The sequence below is a fragment of the Ixodes scapularis genome, unplaced genomic scaffold (assembly GCF_016920785.2).
Source record: "Ixodes scapularis isolate PalLabHiFi unplaced genomic scaffold, ASM1692078v2 PGA_scaffold8__174_contigs__length_109621045, whole genome shotgun sequence".
NCBI lineage: Eukaryota > Metazoa > Arthropoda > Arachnida > Ixodida > Ixodidae > Ixodes > Ixodes scapularis.
The window spans coordinates 54406157-54422586 of record NW_024609883.1 but is presented as its reverse complement, the minus strand read 5'-3'; the positions used below and the strand labels follow the sequence as shown (position 1 = coordinate 54422586).

Genomic DNA, 16430 nt, shown 5'->3' with positions numbered 1-16430 from the left:
CCGACGGTCGCGCGCCTTCAATACCCTTTCCAATTGTCATTGCGCACCTCGGACACACTTTGGGGAGCAATGCATATTTACATCGCCGCCTGAGGTCTCCATTGAACGTGTAGTGCTGACCCAAATAAAATGCTAACCTGACTCTCAATCACTCACCGCAAAGGACGATTTCGAACAGGCGGTACTGTAGGTCACTTGAGATAGAAAAAAAAAAAAAGAAGAAAAACAAGCTATAGAAACGAGCGTCGCAAAAAAGGGGACCGGCATTTTTATTCCTACCTCCGAACAGAAACGAGCGCCACCCACTGCATCACACAGCGCAGAGGCCGGACTCGGCCACCGCGCGTACATACCAAGCGCGCGCGTGGGAGGGAGAAACTTCCTCCGCCGGGAGAACACGGCACATTTCGGGATCTATTTCACGCAGCGGATAACGCGGGCCTTTTCACACCTCGATACTGGCGCCATCTAGAAGTTGCGCGTTCAACCACGTTTCGAGCCGCGCGCCATCTGGTGGCTGAAACGGACGAATAAATAGAGGTACCGCGCCCTCTTAAACAAAAACCCAACTTAGGAAAAAAAAAGAAAACAAGGCTCACTTGTTCATTTACAAGCTACTTTTAATCTACTGTAGAGTACCGAACATCCACCTATTCCACACTAAGCGCCCATTCCCAAATTTGCAAGATCGGAGAAAATACGCAAAGTACATTCATATGTAAAATTGATTACCTGACAAGTGCCCATCTCGCATTTTTTCTGGATTATCTCTGAATTTTGAATGCGCGCCTGTCCGGTATTTTACGGTAACTATTTTCATGAACCGTGGCATCAGAAAGTTCAATGCCTACATCGGAATGGCAAATAAATCGCACATTTTACATAAAATTACGCCTATAGAAATGCCCAGTTATACTATAGGTAATCAAGAGGATTTACAAAACTTGCTATATGAAAATATGCTTCAATCTCGAATATAAAAACATTATCACAAATGAGGAACGCAGGTTTTCAGGGTATCCCTGCTAATATATGCTCCTGCATAATAACCAGTTTAATTTTAAAGATTTTACTGCAGTGATGATGTCAGCATTAACAATGTTTCCATTTCTTTCTAAATACCAGGAGTGCATGTGCAGCATCCCACTTTGAAAGCGTGTTTTTCTACTAACCACACAACTGCAATATTTGTGACTTTTTGAAACGTTGATCACGGTGCCATCAGTGAACTGCGAAGCAACACACACGGAGCTCGCTTCTGTGGGTGTTGCTTCTCCGTAGTGCACTAGTGCATGGTTAAAAGCACACCCAACGAGGCTATCCCGCCATGATCAACTTAGAAAAAAAATGAATAGCGCAGTTCATCTTGAAATGAATATTGAATTGCAGTGGCGTACCAACTTGTCTTTGAGTGGGGGGGCAAACCAGACCCCCCTCCCCAGGGCCGGGGGCGGTGCCCCTGGTATTCCTGTGGCGTTGTCGGTTAGTGTTTGCTCTGCCCAGTGATGGCTGTTTCAGGGGGGGGGGGGGCAAAACACATGCCTTGCCCCCCCCCCCCCCTCTGGAACTGGGGGGGCAAGCGCCTCCCTTGACCCCCCGGTTGGTACGCCCATGTTGAATTGTGTATTATTAGAAACTATTATACGTACCTGGAGTGAGCTCCAGTATACTGAACGTTTGCATAAATTATTCAGAGTGCTTGTCGAGAAAAAAAAAAGATAACTCCAGGGGGCATCCCTTTCAGAAAATCCCAGAATTCTTCACAGCAATTCTGACAGGTACTGACATGCATTTACATGTATATCCTGAAAGGGACACAATCTCTGTACTCTATCGTTGCGGGTTCTAGATCACAACTAAAAAAGAATGAATGTGAGCACATAGTCAAACCCGTTCGTATCGAACTCGCAAAAAAATGTCTACCAGTTCGATATAGCGGGTAATTCAATATGAAAGTTTTAATGAATCTGACAACAAACAAGTATGCCACATTTAGAAAAGTTTACTCTCGAAGGAGCGTCTGTACGTCATGAGGGACGCGTCACGCGGCTATTCAGTGGCTGCTTCTTCGTTTTCTAAGGTCTCACCGACTCACCCTCTACCGCAGGGGTGGCCAAGCTGCGTCTCCCGAACCGCATGCGGTTCTTCACGTGTTAAAGTGCGGCTTGCGGCGGCCTCCCCTGACCCCCCCAGCCCCCCAATAAAAGAAAAGAAGAAAAAAAAAAAAGGAAAGAGAAATGGAACGCGGTTTAAATCGAAAGAATTGCGGTTTGGTAGCCTTGTGCTACTGGTTTACTGGTTCCTTACGTACAGTTGGACTGCTTTTGACTCAGATAGATTGAAAGTAGTTCAAGTTTCGTTTATTGCTCAAAACAAAAGTTTGTCCGCCCCCCCCACCTACCCCCCTTCCCGCGGCTCTTGGAAGTTTCGTGGTTTTATTTGCGGCTCTTAGGCCGGGTCAGCTCGGCCACCCCTGCTCTACCCACTCCCTCCGCAAAAAAAAATTTTTTTTTTCGTCCGAGCGGTTGGCGCAGCCACAAAGAAAAAAAGAAGCCAGCTTGACCTGCAAGCTGGCTTTCCCCCAATATGGCCACCGCGTTAGGGGAAAGCCAGCTGGAAGAGAAAAACGAAGCTCTTGGCAGTTCGATCTATCGAGACACTCTGCAATTTTCATCCAATGTAACCGAATTCTTGGCTACGCATTTTCATTGCAGCTACTAGTCTGTTCAAAAATAGTTCAATACAAGGGATAGTTCGAATTAACCGGGTTCGATATAATCGGGTTTGACTGTACTCTGCTTTGTAATTATCTTGCCTTCCTTATGCTCTCAAATCACAAAATGATAAACCAAAACAAACCACTTCTATTGATAGATACTCTTTCGCATGATATACATCAGATTGCTATAGTAATGCATCAAGAGGACAGCGGGGGTGCCACATAGTATTTCTGCAATGGTCTATTGATCCCTGATTGCCATCAGAGTGAATCTTCTGCTGGCACCGTTAGCAGGTGACCAACCACACACCTTGATGGCCGTCTGAAAAGAGTACCGTAAAATCCTGAGAGATAGCCCACCTAATAGGGTTGTGCGAATATTCGGAATTTCGAATAGTAGTTCCGAATAATACACTATTCGATATTCGCTTCGAACAGAACGGCACTAGTCGCGTTTTTCGAAGTGTTGATTGCGGCGGGATAGCCCCGTTGAGTGCGCTTCTTACCAAGCACCGGTGCGCTGCGGAGAAGCCAAAGCCATGAAAGTGAGCTTTCCGGGTGTTGCTTCTCTGCATTACATCGGTGCTCGGTAAGAAGCGCACTTAACGGGGTAACCCGCCGCGATGAACAATATCGTAATTGCGTGCTTGGAAGAAAAACATACATTCAAAGCGGGATAGTGCACCCGTGCCGACTGCATTTGAAAATAAATGGAAACTTTGTGAATGTGTATATCTACATTGTAGTAGAAGTTTCAAAATATAACTTTTATGCAATAGTATACTATGTTAGGCAGAGATGCTTTCACAACCTGTGTTCATCATGCGCGATTCATTCTTTTTTAACTCTAGATTAAAGAAAGAATATTTTATATAGCAAGATTTGTAAATTCACTCAATTGGTATAGTTGGCCGTCCCTATAGGATTCATTTTATGTCAAATCCGTCATTTACTTGTCTTCCCAAGACATCAGACCTTCTGAGGTCACAGTTCATAAATATAGATTAAACTTAGCTTTTAAATGAACAAGTGGAATAACCTTCACAGGTTTAGCTGGGTTTTCGTCTAAGTATTATGCAATAGTAGTGAATGGCATGGAAAAACTATTCAATATTCGAATCGAAAATATTCTGCCAAAACCACTATTCGCTTCGAATTCGCTTCGAACTCAAAATCCACTATTCGCACAAGACTACCACCTAATATTAAGAGCAAATCGGCTGAAACTACAGAGTGGGCCAACTTTCGGCGTACAATCAAGAAAATTTCTAAAAAATTGCTATTTTTAGGCTGTGTCCCTTCCAAGCTTGTTATGGTGGTCAGGGGAAACAAAGCAAAGGTGACTCTACTTCCCAGTCAGCAGCGTTCGCTTATATCCCACCATGGCGAACTAGACGCATTTACGCCAAGGCCATCATTGATCCCAACACTACCATTACTAAGAGTGGGCTATCTCTTTGTGTTTAAAAAAATATAGCAAATCAAGCCAAAAGAAGGGGTGGGCTATCTTTCGGGGGTGGGGCATCTCTCGAGATCTTACGGTACCTTTTTTGTTTAAAGTCACCATAGTTTGATTTACATACCAGAAAGTAAATTTATTAAAATAAATTTCAGTAGCTCATTTCAGGTAATGAAGTGCACTTATAGACTACTACTAGTTTGAATAGTAACCATATAGGAGAGTGGAGAGGCTGGAACGATTTCTGTATTCCTTTGTTAGTCCACTCATTTACCTTTTTGTTCTTGCAATATCGAGTAAGCACGTAATAAGTGATTGATCCACACATTGCACAAGCCTCCCATCGATTTGGTGCATAACAAGTGCCCTCTACTTGTAAACTTGTGCCCACTCTGTTGAGTATATGCAAAAAAGTGTTTTGATAAAACAAACTTGAGCCCGCTCACATCTGTCCTCTTTGGCTCTGTAGGATAATTCGAAATAAATAAAGTACACATCAACTTGACTTGAACAACCACCTACTTCCAAAGTTTTGCACAAAATAAACTCTTTACAAAAGTGTGTCATCTGGTAGTAGCCGCTGCACCAACTCTCTGAAGCTGAACAAAAAGTGTGCAATGAGCCGGTGTTATTTGAACATAATTACGGAAAGCTATGAGACTAGGGTAAAAAAAAAATTGTTCAGCCTTTCCACTCTCGTGAAGAAGGAAGACCAGCGGAGCTGCACTCGATACACTGTGTGCTTCTTCTACGTCGTCGTCTGTTTTTCACGCTGTTTCCTACATTGAATTCCCACCAACGCTTCCAACTATCAATTCTTTTATTATAGCTGGAAAGGTTGCCACCATCTACGAGCGACAGCAGAAACCATACTGGTTGTGTGCTTGCCGCCGTCACTTGTAGATGAAGGTAGCTGTCCAGGCAGGTTTGCGTCGACATACCGGACACGATCCTGGGGAACCTAGCCCTTAACAGCTCCGCTGTAAAAGTGATGGGACAAACACGAAATCTTTGTGCTTGTCCCGTCACTTTTTTTTACCCCAGTCTAGATTTTTTGTAATTATATCTGAGGCTGCCCTAGTTTGGGCATGCACTTTGGGATCACACTGGACACGAGCACTGCATCACTGCCAGATCTTCAGCTTTGTGCTCCGGTCAACTTCGACCTGAACTCGGCAGCTGCTAATATTGCTGGATGGGACTAAAAAGGTGTGAACAGACCTTCAGTGTGTTACAGCGACAAAACGTTGCCTCTTAAAACAATGCTTGTACTTATAAATGGCCTCCTTATGAGTGGGGTTCCGTGTCCCCAGAGTCGATTTGTGTTTGAAATCAGGGGGCATGTTTTGGGGGTTTATGTTTTCCCACAGGTCTGGGGTTTTTGGGTGCATGCTTTTCGTGTCAGACAAAATACTGGTGTTTATCAAGTGAAAATAGGTATGGGACTCTCCAACCTCCAGGCAACTGCATGACCTGATAGCTCGAAAAACGTCCCGGTACTGACAAGAAAACGAAACAAGAAGTATGATTCCCCCCCCCAAAAAAAAAGGAACCTCACGAACGGCATGGTGCAGGCTATGTTCCGGACTAACACGACATAAAGATGCAGATAAAGATTTCTTTCCGTGAAGCTTGGATTCTTTTTTTTCATTCAGGGTTTTTCATTTCAAGGTTTTTCGTTTAGGGTTTTTCATTCATATTTTTTTCAATTTTCCCCAATTTGATAATACCATCTCGGGGGAGTGCTTTTCAGGGTTTATTGGTATATACAAAAAATATTATAGGTTTCCTTTTTTTTTTTCTATTTTCGAAGTGTTTTTTGGCAGTCATCGGGAATATGTGGTGTTTTTCATTGGCAATTTTCGGTGTTGAACAGGAAATCGGCATTTATCAGGCCGTACGTTGGAGAAAATAGGACATGGCCGTAGGACTTCCCAATCGCCGGAAAATGTGCATGTGATTCAAATGCTTACAAGACGTCTCAGTATCAAAAGAAAGGAAGACGAGTCAAGGGGTGTGGTCCCCGGAGAAAGAAGCGACCTCACAAACAGTTTGGTGCAAGTCCAGTTCCGCGTCGACGCAAAATAAGGCTGCGATTGAAGATCTCTTTCCCCGAAATGTGGGTTTTTCTCATTCGAGGACAGCAGAAAATTAAAAACCTTAGGTGTTTTTATTTTTTCCTTATTTGGATAAAACCGAATATAATCACTGACAGAGGGAGCATGGCAGGGTGTGTCTTTGAAACGCCCGGCTTCTGGAACATGCTTTGTGCCATCTGTTGAGCTCCAACTGCGCACGAATGCTCGAGGCTCAAGATATGCCAGCGCTTCGTCAAAGGTAGAATGATCACGCTGGAGGCGGGGCAACTGACGCTTTCTCCTGCCATTCTCACTTTGCCAATGACTATGGAGGGTTGCTTTTCATTGTATGCAAAAAGTATGGGACCCTACTTATACAAGAATTGCCGTAAGCACCGGCACACCAGGCATGCCTTGCAAAACGTGAATTCCAAACGTACATGCCTAAAACTGGGCAAACAAACATTGTTTCTCGAATATTTTATTTCTATTTTGTTTTATAGCTCAATTCACAGGTGGTAAAAGATTGAAAATAAAACGAAAGAAGCCGCCATATTTTACGTGTCCTATACCAGCCTGTTTGTCGTCTGTGCACTGGTTTGCAAACTCGCTCTTGGGTGGCTTGTCGATTTTACAACCCCAGAATTAAAGAAATAGACAAAACTCTTAGTGAAATGACAATTGCTTGCCCCATTTAAGATATGTGCATTTAAAATTCGAGCTTTGCAAGGTGTGCCAAATGTGCCGGTCCTTACGGCTGCTCCCCGTGCAAAGTTGCTGACACTGGAGGGCACCTCACCACCCAAGGCTTGTCCTGGAAGTTGTAAAGGCTGTGCAGAGAGTTGACGGTGGGCACCCCGCCGAAGTGCAAGCCGAGCAAGAGGGGCCGGTAGTCGCGGCCGGCGTCCCGCACGTGTTGGCGCACCAGCACAAAGTCCGGCCGGAAAGAGCGCACCACCTTGGTGCCCTGGCGCACGGCCCCCATGCTCACGGTGGTGCCGGACTCGGTGCTCGCCCACAGGGTGAGGTCCCCGAATTCCGCCTGCTCCACCCGCACGTCCCAGTTGCCGTGCAGCTTGCGGCCCTGGAAGTACTTGGCCCTGGGGAGAAGAGGAGGGGATTACCGCCGAATGCTAGTTCTGAGAGGCAGCTGAAGACACTTCAAACTTTGGCTCGTCAATGTCATACGTCGGCACCCAACCGTCATATTGATTTCTATTGCGTTTTATGTCCCATGATACTAAAAAAAGGGTCGTCAAAAAAGGAAAAATATGCGCAAAGATAGGGGCTGACACCGTTGGTAGTGCGGGACGGTGCCCTCTCAAAATGGCAACAGTGGAGAGCTAGAGCAGGGGAGAGAGCATACGCGCTCGCAGAAGCTAAAGGGAAAGAGGTTATTTGAAACAACTGTTGGGGACGGCAAATGACCCTCAAAAAAGTTTATATTCCTCTGCCATCCGATCGTTACCGCTTGTTTCTTGATGTCACTGACGTCGCGGCTTAATGAACTAACTTTCTCAACGTGACGTGGGTTGTCTTTGACGTGGGCTTCGCCGAGAAACGCCACCTACTTTAAGCGATTTTTTTGCTCTTCACCTCCACAGGTTCATGACGCAGAGTTGTGCCGGCATCCACTTTTACGCGCTATAATTTCTGCGTGGCAATATGAGAATCCAGCAGCCATATTGCCGTCCAACGTTGTCACCGTAAAAAATGTTTGGTGCCTTCGCTTGGACAACTGCATTGGCCTAACATCCGCCGAGACTGGGGTAAGCATCGTCGGCGCCAGTGACTTCTCATCGTTCATTTAGTGCTCACCCCTGAAACGAGCTAAGTCGCAAAATTGTGGCTATCTGAGCATTTCTTCACGGCAATTTATGTAGGCCAGAGTAAAAACGCTGAGGTCATCACTATCGATGCAATATGCTGTGTGAGATGCTTCAGTCACGCCACCACCATGCTGCCTCGCCTGGTTCCATCTGCTTTTCTGCCCATTTTAGAAATGAAGGGTGAATACTGAAATGACACCTAAAAAGCAGTGGTCATTTATCTGTGAAAGTGGCACCCTTGTCGAGTCTCAGTGTAGTGATCAGTCGGATGGCAAATCAGTTAAACAGCACTTGCCTCATCCTACCATCCACAAAAAGGAATAGAGGGACGAGAGAGAGAGAGAGGGGGTCGGCAAAAGAAGAACAGAGAGGGTAACATAGGTTACAGTCCTGGTTGGCTACTCTGTTTTAGGGAGGGGGCAGTGGGGAGTTAAAAGAGGAAGGAAAGGATAGGAGGATAAAACAATAAACACAAAAAAAAGAAAAAAAAAAGAAGGAAATAGTGACATGAGAGCAGAAACTATAAATCACATTACAAATAAAGTATGTGTGTCCTTTAGAGGCAGAAGTTCAGCCGCGTTTCCTTTAGGAAACACAGAAAAGCTTTTTTGGCCCTTGCTGCATTCTGAGGGCTGTCCCAGGTGCCGAGCACTTTCATGACAGAAAACGGTCGGCTGTCTAGTTGCAACAACGTACTCTTGAGGTCTTCTCTTTCCGCGTCATAGATTTGGCAGTCGCACAAGTGAGCAATTGTTTCATTACATTCACACGTTGGACACTCCAATGTTCTGGCTTGCCCGATGCGGTGAAGGAAGGACTGTGTATAAGCGACACCGAGCCGGAGGCGGTGTATGGCTGCCTCTGTCCTCCGGGGAAGATGTGCACGTGGAAGTTGAAAGGTAAGATTTGGGTCCAATGAATAGAAAAGAGCCTAATGGTAGGAGACATTGTGCCATAGCTTTCTCCTTGCGCTGGTAGCGTGACGATTGATAAGGCGTCTAATGTCATTCCGACAATACGGGACTGTTATAGTTGCATCTAGAGAATGCGCTGACTTTGCGCCTGCGTCTGCAGCCTCGTTTCCAGGTAAACGACAGTGACTTGGTAAGGATAGTGTGTCCTCGATCCAAACACTGCGTAAGAAGGGTCATTATTTCGAAAACCACTTGGTCATTTTGGCCGCATCGCAAAAATGCTGATATTGCTTGGAGGGCCAGCTTGGAATCAGAAAATATTGTCCAGGAGTGGGACGATTTTGCGAAGATTATTTGAAGTGCTTGATGAATTGCTTCGGAATCTGGCGTAGGCACAGATTCTGAAGAAGTCGATGGACGATGGTTCGCTGAGGATTGAACGTTCGGTATTGCACGCAACACATCAGTCTATGTTTCGGCGACAGTCTTCTTTTGCTGTGCGACACTGTTGCTATGTTTCTCTGTAGTCATATGTGCCACACGTGCTTTGGGAAAACAATTTACTGCACCGGCGTATGTATGTTTCTCTCGTTTTTCTTGTTGAGTCGGAGACAATGTCGGGAGCCGGACGACCTCAGGGTTAGGTGAAGGCGCACGGCGCTTAAGAGCTCGGCCGTTCATTATGCTTGTGCGAGCTCGTGCAGTTGCTGCATGCTTCCGTGGGCAGCCAGAGAAGGATGCCGAGTGCTTGCCATCACAATTGGCACACTTTGGTTCTTGTTTAGGGTTGCAGTTCTTGTAGTGATGTGGTCAAGCGCAGATTTTGCATTGTTGTGGGCCTCGGCAATATTTGGCAACATGGCCATATCTTTGGCATTTGAAGCACTGAACCGGTGGTCCAAAGTACTGTTCGACGGGGTGACCAGTGAAGCCAAGGAAGATGCGCTGGGGCATCGGGCGGTCCGGAAGAAACACAAGGACAACGCTTCCAGAGGAACCGAGGGTCGTGGTTCGACAGTCCCATCCTTCTTGCGAAGGTATGCAACTTGTCGTTGTACAAACGTTACTCCGGCATCAAGAAAGTACTCGAGGAGTGCAATGTTGGGATACTCAAGAGGCACATTCTTAATTTTTCCTAAATTTCTTGAGTAAGTCTGTGGCACGGATGCAAAGACCTTGATGTTTCCTAGGAATTACAGCGTCAGTAGTTTGTTTGCGGATCCAAGTGATGCCACGTTCACAGAGAGGCTTCCACCCTAGTTGATCTTGTGTGACAATACCTCTTCTTGCGTGACCGCAACAATGTCTTGTGCAATTGAATTTGGGTTCACCTTCCAAAATGACGATTCAGATGATGTCGGCTTGAAGAAGACCGGAATTCCAGAAGGTCTGTTCTTATGATACGACACTTTGATGAATGGTGTAGAGTCGTCTTTGTCGTCCATGTAGTTAACAGATGATTTGTCCTTTCTTCTGTACGCACTCTCTTGGGTGGTGGAATCTGAGAGGCCATCTCACTGGTTGGGGTCTTTTGATTCGAAGGATTCATTTGATCGCAGGGTCCTGATGGCTGCGAGGGTGGTGATCAGGACCATGTGGTTGGTGGCCGTTGTTTGTGGGTCACAGCTTGGTGTGGTGCCACATTCTCGGCCAGGGAGACGTTGTAATATAAAATTGCAAGTGTCACAGAACGAAGGAATGGCAGGAAAAGCAGGAAAAGGGTTTGCTTATGCGGAGCGAGAGAAGGACGAAGCTATAATTGCGTCCTGTTGTCGCCCTTGACAACACAGGGTAGAAAATAATCCGGCATGTGAATACCTTTCCACCTCGCAACCATGTTATCCCGCTTGATCACCAGTGAGCTTTGCTCCCTGCTGATGTTACCAGTCTGCTTTGCAACATGGCAACGTCAGGACATCAAAGATGTCGGTCTCAGGCGCGACCGGCCACCCGACCGGTCGCACCTGAAATCAATCGTGGTTTTCGATGTTGTGATGCTGCCATGTCGCAAAGCGAACAACGCACTACTTTTTGACAGTGGAGGCACTTGCAGCAGGTTCATTAAGCTTGTAGGGTGGCACATCTTCCGAGTACTTAACTTGTTACCGACAATAAGCGCAAATATCGCGTCCTCACTAAATGTGCGGTGCAGTGTATGCAATCTCCGAGGCAAGACAGACCAATTGAAAGTGCCAACATCATGTTCGCGTTAACTGTGCAGTGCAGTGCAGACAACCTCCGAAACTTAAGGCAATAAAATCGAAACTACCGTAAAATCCCGAACGAATGCTCGCTTACTCATTTTGAAGAGATAAATGGTGAAAGAGTATCCAGTGGGCGATCCTTGGGAGTCAGAGTGCAAGATTCTATCACTTACAGGCACCATGGCACCGCTATCAACCACATAACGTGGGGACTGATAGTGCACATTGCAGACATTCATGTTTGATGGTGCGATAAATACGCAAAACATCTGGTACAAACTCTTGTGTCACAGGAACCGATATCACACACGCAGATTGCAGACGCGGCAAACTCTGATTTCGTTGTGCGATAAACATTCAGGATGGGCGATCGATCGATTAAGCTTCCGACTAATCAAACAATGCTTTAATCAAAAATAATATTTTGAACTGGTTCGCCAGTTCAATTAGAAACCGGGTAAACCAAGACATTATTTTTGCATTTTGCTTACTGACGTTACCTCCATCTCAAAAACACACACTATATATCCTGTTCGTAGCCAAGAAACTCGCAAATGACAACGTCATTAATTAATCATGGTTTAGCCAGGGCTGGTACCAACTCGAAGGCCGTGTCTAATTTACGAAAAGTCCATCTGGCTTTTCTTGGCTATAGCACAGCAAGCCGATGGCGTCCACGACCTGTCTACGATATGCGGGAGCGCAGCATCCGGTGCAGAGAAGACGCTCCCCGAGGACAGCAGGTTCCCTGCACACGGAAGTTCCCCAAGAGGGACAAAAGGCTCTACTCTTGCAGCTTCCCTTTCACTAATAGCACACCCAGTCAGATCTCAAGGTACACCTGTTGGAATTTAGGGCTTCTTCCCTCGCTCCTTGAGCGTCGATGGCCGCCAACAGATTTTTCATAATTTCTCGTTGGGGTCCTGATGAACCTAGTAAAGCACTTGGTAATACTACCGACGTTGTCGATCCTCTCAAAGCAGCTGACTTTTGCGACTCCAGCTGCTCAATGGCAATAGGTGCGTTCAGTAGCGGCCCCGGAGTCAAGGAGTCACTGACTCCTTCCACTGGACGGCCAAAAGTCACTTCCGGTGCACGTAAATCCGGGGCTTCGGAGTCAAGCTCCGAAGCACCGAGTCCGGAGACGGGGCACGTAGAGTCGAAGGAGCAAAAGATGACGTCATTTCCTGACTGGTGACAATATCCGTCACTAAAAGAGAAAAAAAAAAAAAAATGGCGAGAGCTGCGTCAGTTCTGTCGCGGGTGTGTGGCTTGCTCGCTTTTGTTAATGAAAAGTGCTCAAGGTAAGACGAATAACGCATTCGAATTTCTTTTCCAGGTAAGGCTCTTTTCGGAAAATGCATTGGACCGTATTTTGTTTGGTATGAATATGCTAATAAACAATGTAAATATTCATTTGATGCCGTGTCTTGATCGCCGTTGCAGGGAAACTCGGTGAATATGGACGATAGTCCTGTCCGCGCTCAACAGAGCAAAGCAGGGTGTGAACGCGAATTCGGTAGCCGGTTGGACACTCACACAGAGCATGATCCCGATTGATGTTTTGTTTGCGTAGCAACATCGGGGTGCACGTTGGCTGACGCTCACTTCGGCCAAAAAAGCCTTGATCGCCGAGCGCGGCCGAATTTCTCGTGTGTGTACGAATACATTTTATAGGAAGTTTGTTACGAACGGCAGAACAAACGTATGGCGTATAAAAGTATCGCAACTGGCAGCGTAGATTCGCCGAGGTCTATATTTTGCGTGTGCTGACGACGTTTTTAGTCGGTTTTTATAACAGTAGCTGCCTTTGCACCGCCAAGCGAAGGGCTCGATCGCGTTGCATTGCTTCGAACGGCAGCGCTGATGTGTACAGTCACTTGCTTTTTCTTCAACGACCTTGTCAAGACTTCTTCAATACCGGCGTCAAATAAAAGCGATTGTGCTCGCCATCGTCTGCTTCCAGTTTATTCGGAGACCTTCTGGCACAGGGGAGGAAGCAGAAATTGTGTAGAAGCAGGTTTGGAGCCGTGGTTTTTTTTTTTCCGTTTAGTAGGCGCTCCGAGGATTCCGACTCGAGTGACTCCGTTCAAAATTGAGGGAGCTGCTACTGAACGCGCCCAACAGGACACGGTGTTAAACGGGCAATGAAGAACTCTGGGTGTGCCACTGCATCATTCCCCAGCAGACGTGACAAACGGTGCACTACAAAGGCGATGATCACTTCCTCAATCCTCGGATAGTGTCAGCCGCAGGCAAGATACAGTCAAACCCGTTTATAACGAACAGCAGGAAACGCTACAATCAGTTCGATATAGCAAGTAGTTCGATATAATAAAAAACATTTACAACAAACTTCCACGATGAATTTGTTGTAAGGCGAGAGCCTTCTTTTTCTTTCTCATCTCTTCACTTCCACCTTGTAACAATGCGCTAATATATTTTTTTTTGCGTGAGTGCAGAGTTTGTTTCTTTTAGCTTATCTCGCTTTCTAAATCGCTTCTCTTCGTGGGCAAGCGCCTTGGGATGAAAAGTCTTTTTTTTTCTGTGCGTGCGTACAGAATATATTGTTTAGCTTTCTCCCCTTCTGAATCGCTTCTCTTCGCTCAATTTTGTTCACAACTTGAGCTTTTGGAATGCCCTTTCTTTCCTACTTCTTTTTTGGGGAAGGGACAGGCTAGAAGACAATTGTTTGCACGTTTTTGGAAACCTTCCCAGGGGAAAATGTTTGATATAGCCAATATGTTGTTCGTTATAAAACATAAATTTTTATTTAAATTTTCTGTGAGTTCGATATCGACAATAATTCGCTGTACGTGGGTTCGTTCTAAACGGGCTTCACTGTAATGCCCCTCCTGGTTAAAGCATCTCTCGAGCGTCTTTCTTTAGTGCAGCAAGGTAGATTGCAAATATGCAAGAAACTCTGTCGTGTCGAAGTGCTAGCGGAAAACTCCTATGCCTTCGCAGATGAAATAATAATCTGCGAGTGTATAATTTTCTTGTTGCTCAACTGCAGAATTTTGTCCAGAGCTGGAAATGTACATTGCGGCGCTTATGCTATACAAAAAACCCATAAAAAATGCACGTTTGCCCGTCTGGAGATATTATGACAGGAAATCAAAGCGACAGATTAATCGATTAAAGGGTGGCAATTAATCGGGTTAAAACTTTTAACCTAGGCCCAGCCGTAATGAACGTGCAAGAATCTGTTACAAACTAACCTGTCAAGCGTACCAATACCGCAGATCACACGGCTGACGTGATTCTCGTTAAACATTGCACAATGTCTAACGAGAATCAGGAACGGGTGATTTATCGGAATTTTTAGCCTTAAGAATAGATAGAAAAAAATTACACGAGTACACTTAAGACTGCTTACGTGTAGGAAGGTGAGAACGACGCTTAGAGGACGACATCTAGGACCACCTCCAGGACAACGTCAAGAACAATGTCTAGGATGACTTCTTGGATGATGTCTAGGACGACCTCTAGGACGACGTCAAGAATGACGTCTAAAACGACGTCAAGAATGACGTCTAAAACGACGTTGAGAACGACGCCTAGAAGATCGACGTCTAGGAATTCCATTGGACACTTCCTAATTCAGTTTGTCATCGTTCTTAATTTTATTGCCTCTAATTCGCCTGAGTGGTCACATAGACGTTTTGGTAGCTTTTGTGTCGCTGACGCATTTTCGCTCAAAAACTTTGAAGGTCGACTGAACAATGAGATATAAAATGCTTTCGCCTGAATAGATATTTAGCCTGAAAAATAAGACGGGTGATCTCTTGGAATAGGATGTTCGTACCGCGGTCTCAAGGCAAGTGCCAATATCAGGTTCGCGCAAACTGGCGGTGTCGTGCAGTCTACACATTCTCTTGAGAAAAGGCAACTGAATTGAAACAAAGCAAACGTTATGCTTGCACTGTACGTGTTGTGCAGTTTACACAACTTCCGAGACAGGGGCATAGCCAGGGGGGGGGGGGGGAGGTGTTTATGGGGCTTCAGCTGTCCCTCGAAATTCAGCCAACCCTATAATTAGGGTGTGCACTTTCCGGTGTTTATTTGTGAGAAAAATCGGCGGATGTTTTTCGGTGTTTATTTATTTTCAAAACACCGGTGTATTTCGGCAGAACGTCTCACAACGAGGCTAAAATCGGTGATTATCGGTGAAAAAAGCGATTGATCACAGACAGAGAGTTCCAATTTTTTTCACATAGTTCTTACACTTCTTCTCTAAGAAGCAACTATTTCTCACACTTGGTTATTATAGTAGATGCAAGCTTTCTTGCTTGCATCTGCACGCAAGGAACGTGCTGCCGTCATGGCAGCACGTTGGCATTCTCTTCCAGGAACCACAGCAACCTCTGAATACATGGCTTGCACCGACATCACTTGGCCAGACACAATGAGGAAAAGGCACGTGAGAGCCTACCCTCCACTGCGTTAATTTTTCCCCAAAAGGGGGCCATGGGAGACACAATGGGGGAAAGGTGTATGAGAGCTTAGCTTCCACTGCGTTCACTACCGTAATATCCCGAGTCATCGCCCACCCCCCTACCGCCTGAAATTCATTAAAAAAGTGGGGTGGGCCATGTCTCGGTGGGTGAGCACAAACACTTGAAAAAAAGCGGAAAAAACTGCCTATTTTTCTCTGCGTATCTAGCGCTGATGCACAAGAGATACATCAAACTCAAAACTCGATTTAGTTTCATTGTTTTATAGAAAAAAATGCTCACGAAAGAATATTTTACTATGGCAAAGTTTGTTGCTTGCATACGCGCTAGAAACATCGCCGATCTGCATATAGCGCGAACGTTTGTTCCGTGAAAGAATGTCACCACTATCCCAGACGAAAATCGGTCCACTTCCAGCTGGATTATGGAACTGGAAATGAGGCAGTCCAGCTGGATTCCACCTGGGTCCAGCTGGATTCCAGTTGGGTCCAGCTGGTTCCAGCTGGGTCCAGCTGGAATCCAGCTGGACTGCCTCATTTCCAGTTCCATAACCCAGCTGGAAGTGGACTGATTTTCGCCTGGGATGTACTCCTAGTTAGTAAAAAAAAAAAAAAAGCCTACAGGAAAATAGAAAAACCGATCAGGCGCAACGAGCGAGCGAGCGAGCGGACCAAAGAAGCGACCAAGAGCAATGCTGGAAAAGCGGGAAAGCCGGCGGTCGCGTTGGCAAATACTTTGGCGTCGGGCCAAGTCGGGCGCCTTGTCAATTG

General features: G+C 45.8%; 1 protein-coding gene across 1 annotated transcript in view; it reads right to left on the bottom strand.

Moving 5' to 3' along the window:
* LOC115322051 (synapsin) overlaps positions 1-16430 on the bottom strand; it is a 110379-nt gene that overhangs the window by 92525 nt on the left and 1424 nt on the right. Inside the window, exon 2 of the mRNA XM_029982384.4 lies at positions 7056-7356. Within this exon, the coding sequence (XP_029838244.3) occupies positions 7056-7241 (186 nt within the window). The 5' untranslated portion in view covers positions 7242-7356. The remainder of the gene's footprint in view (positions 1-7055; positions 7357-16430) is intronic.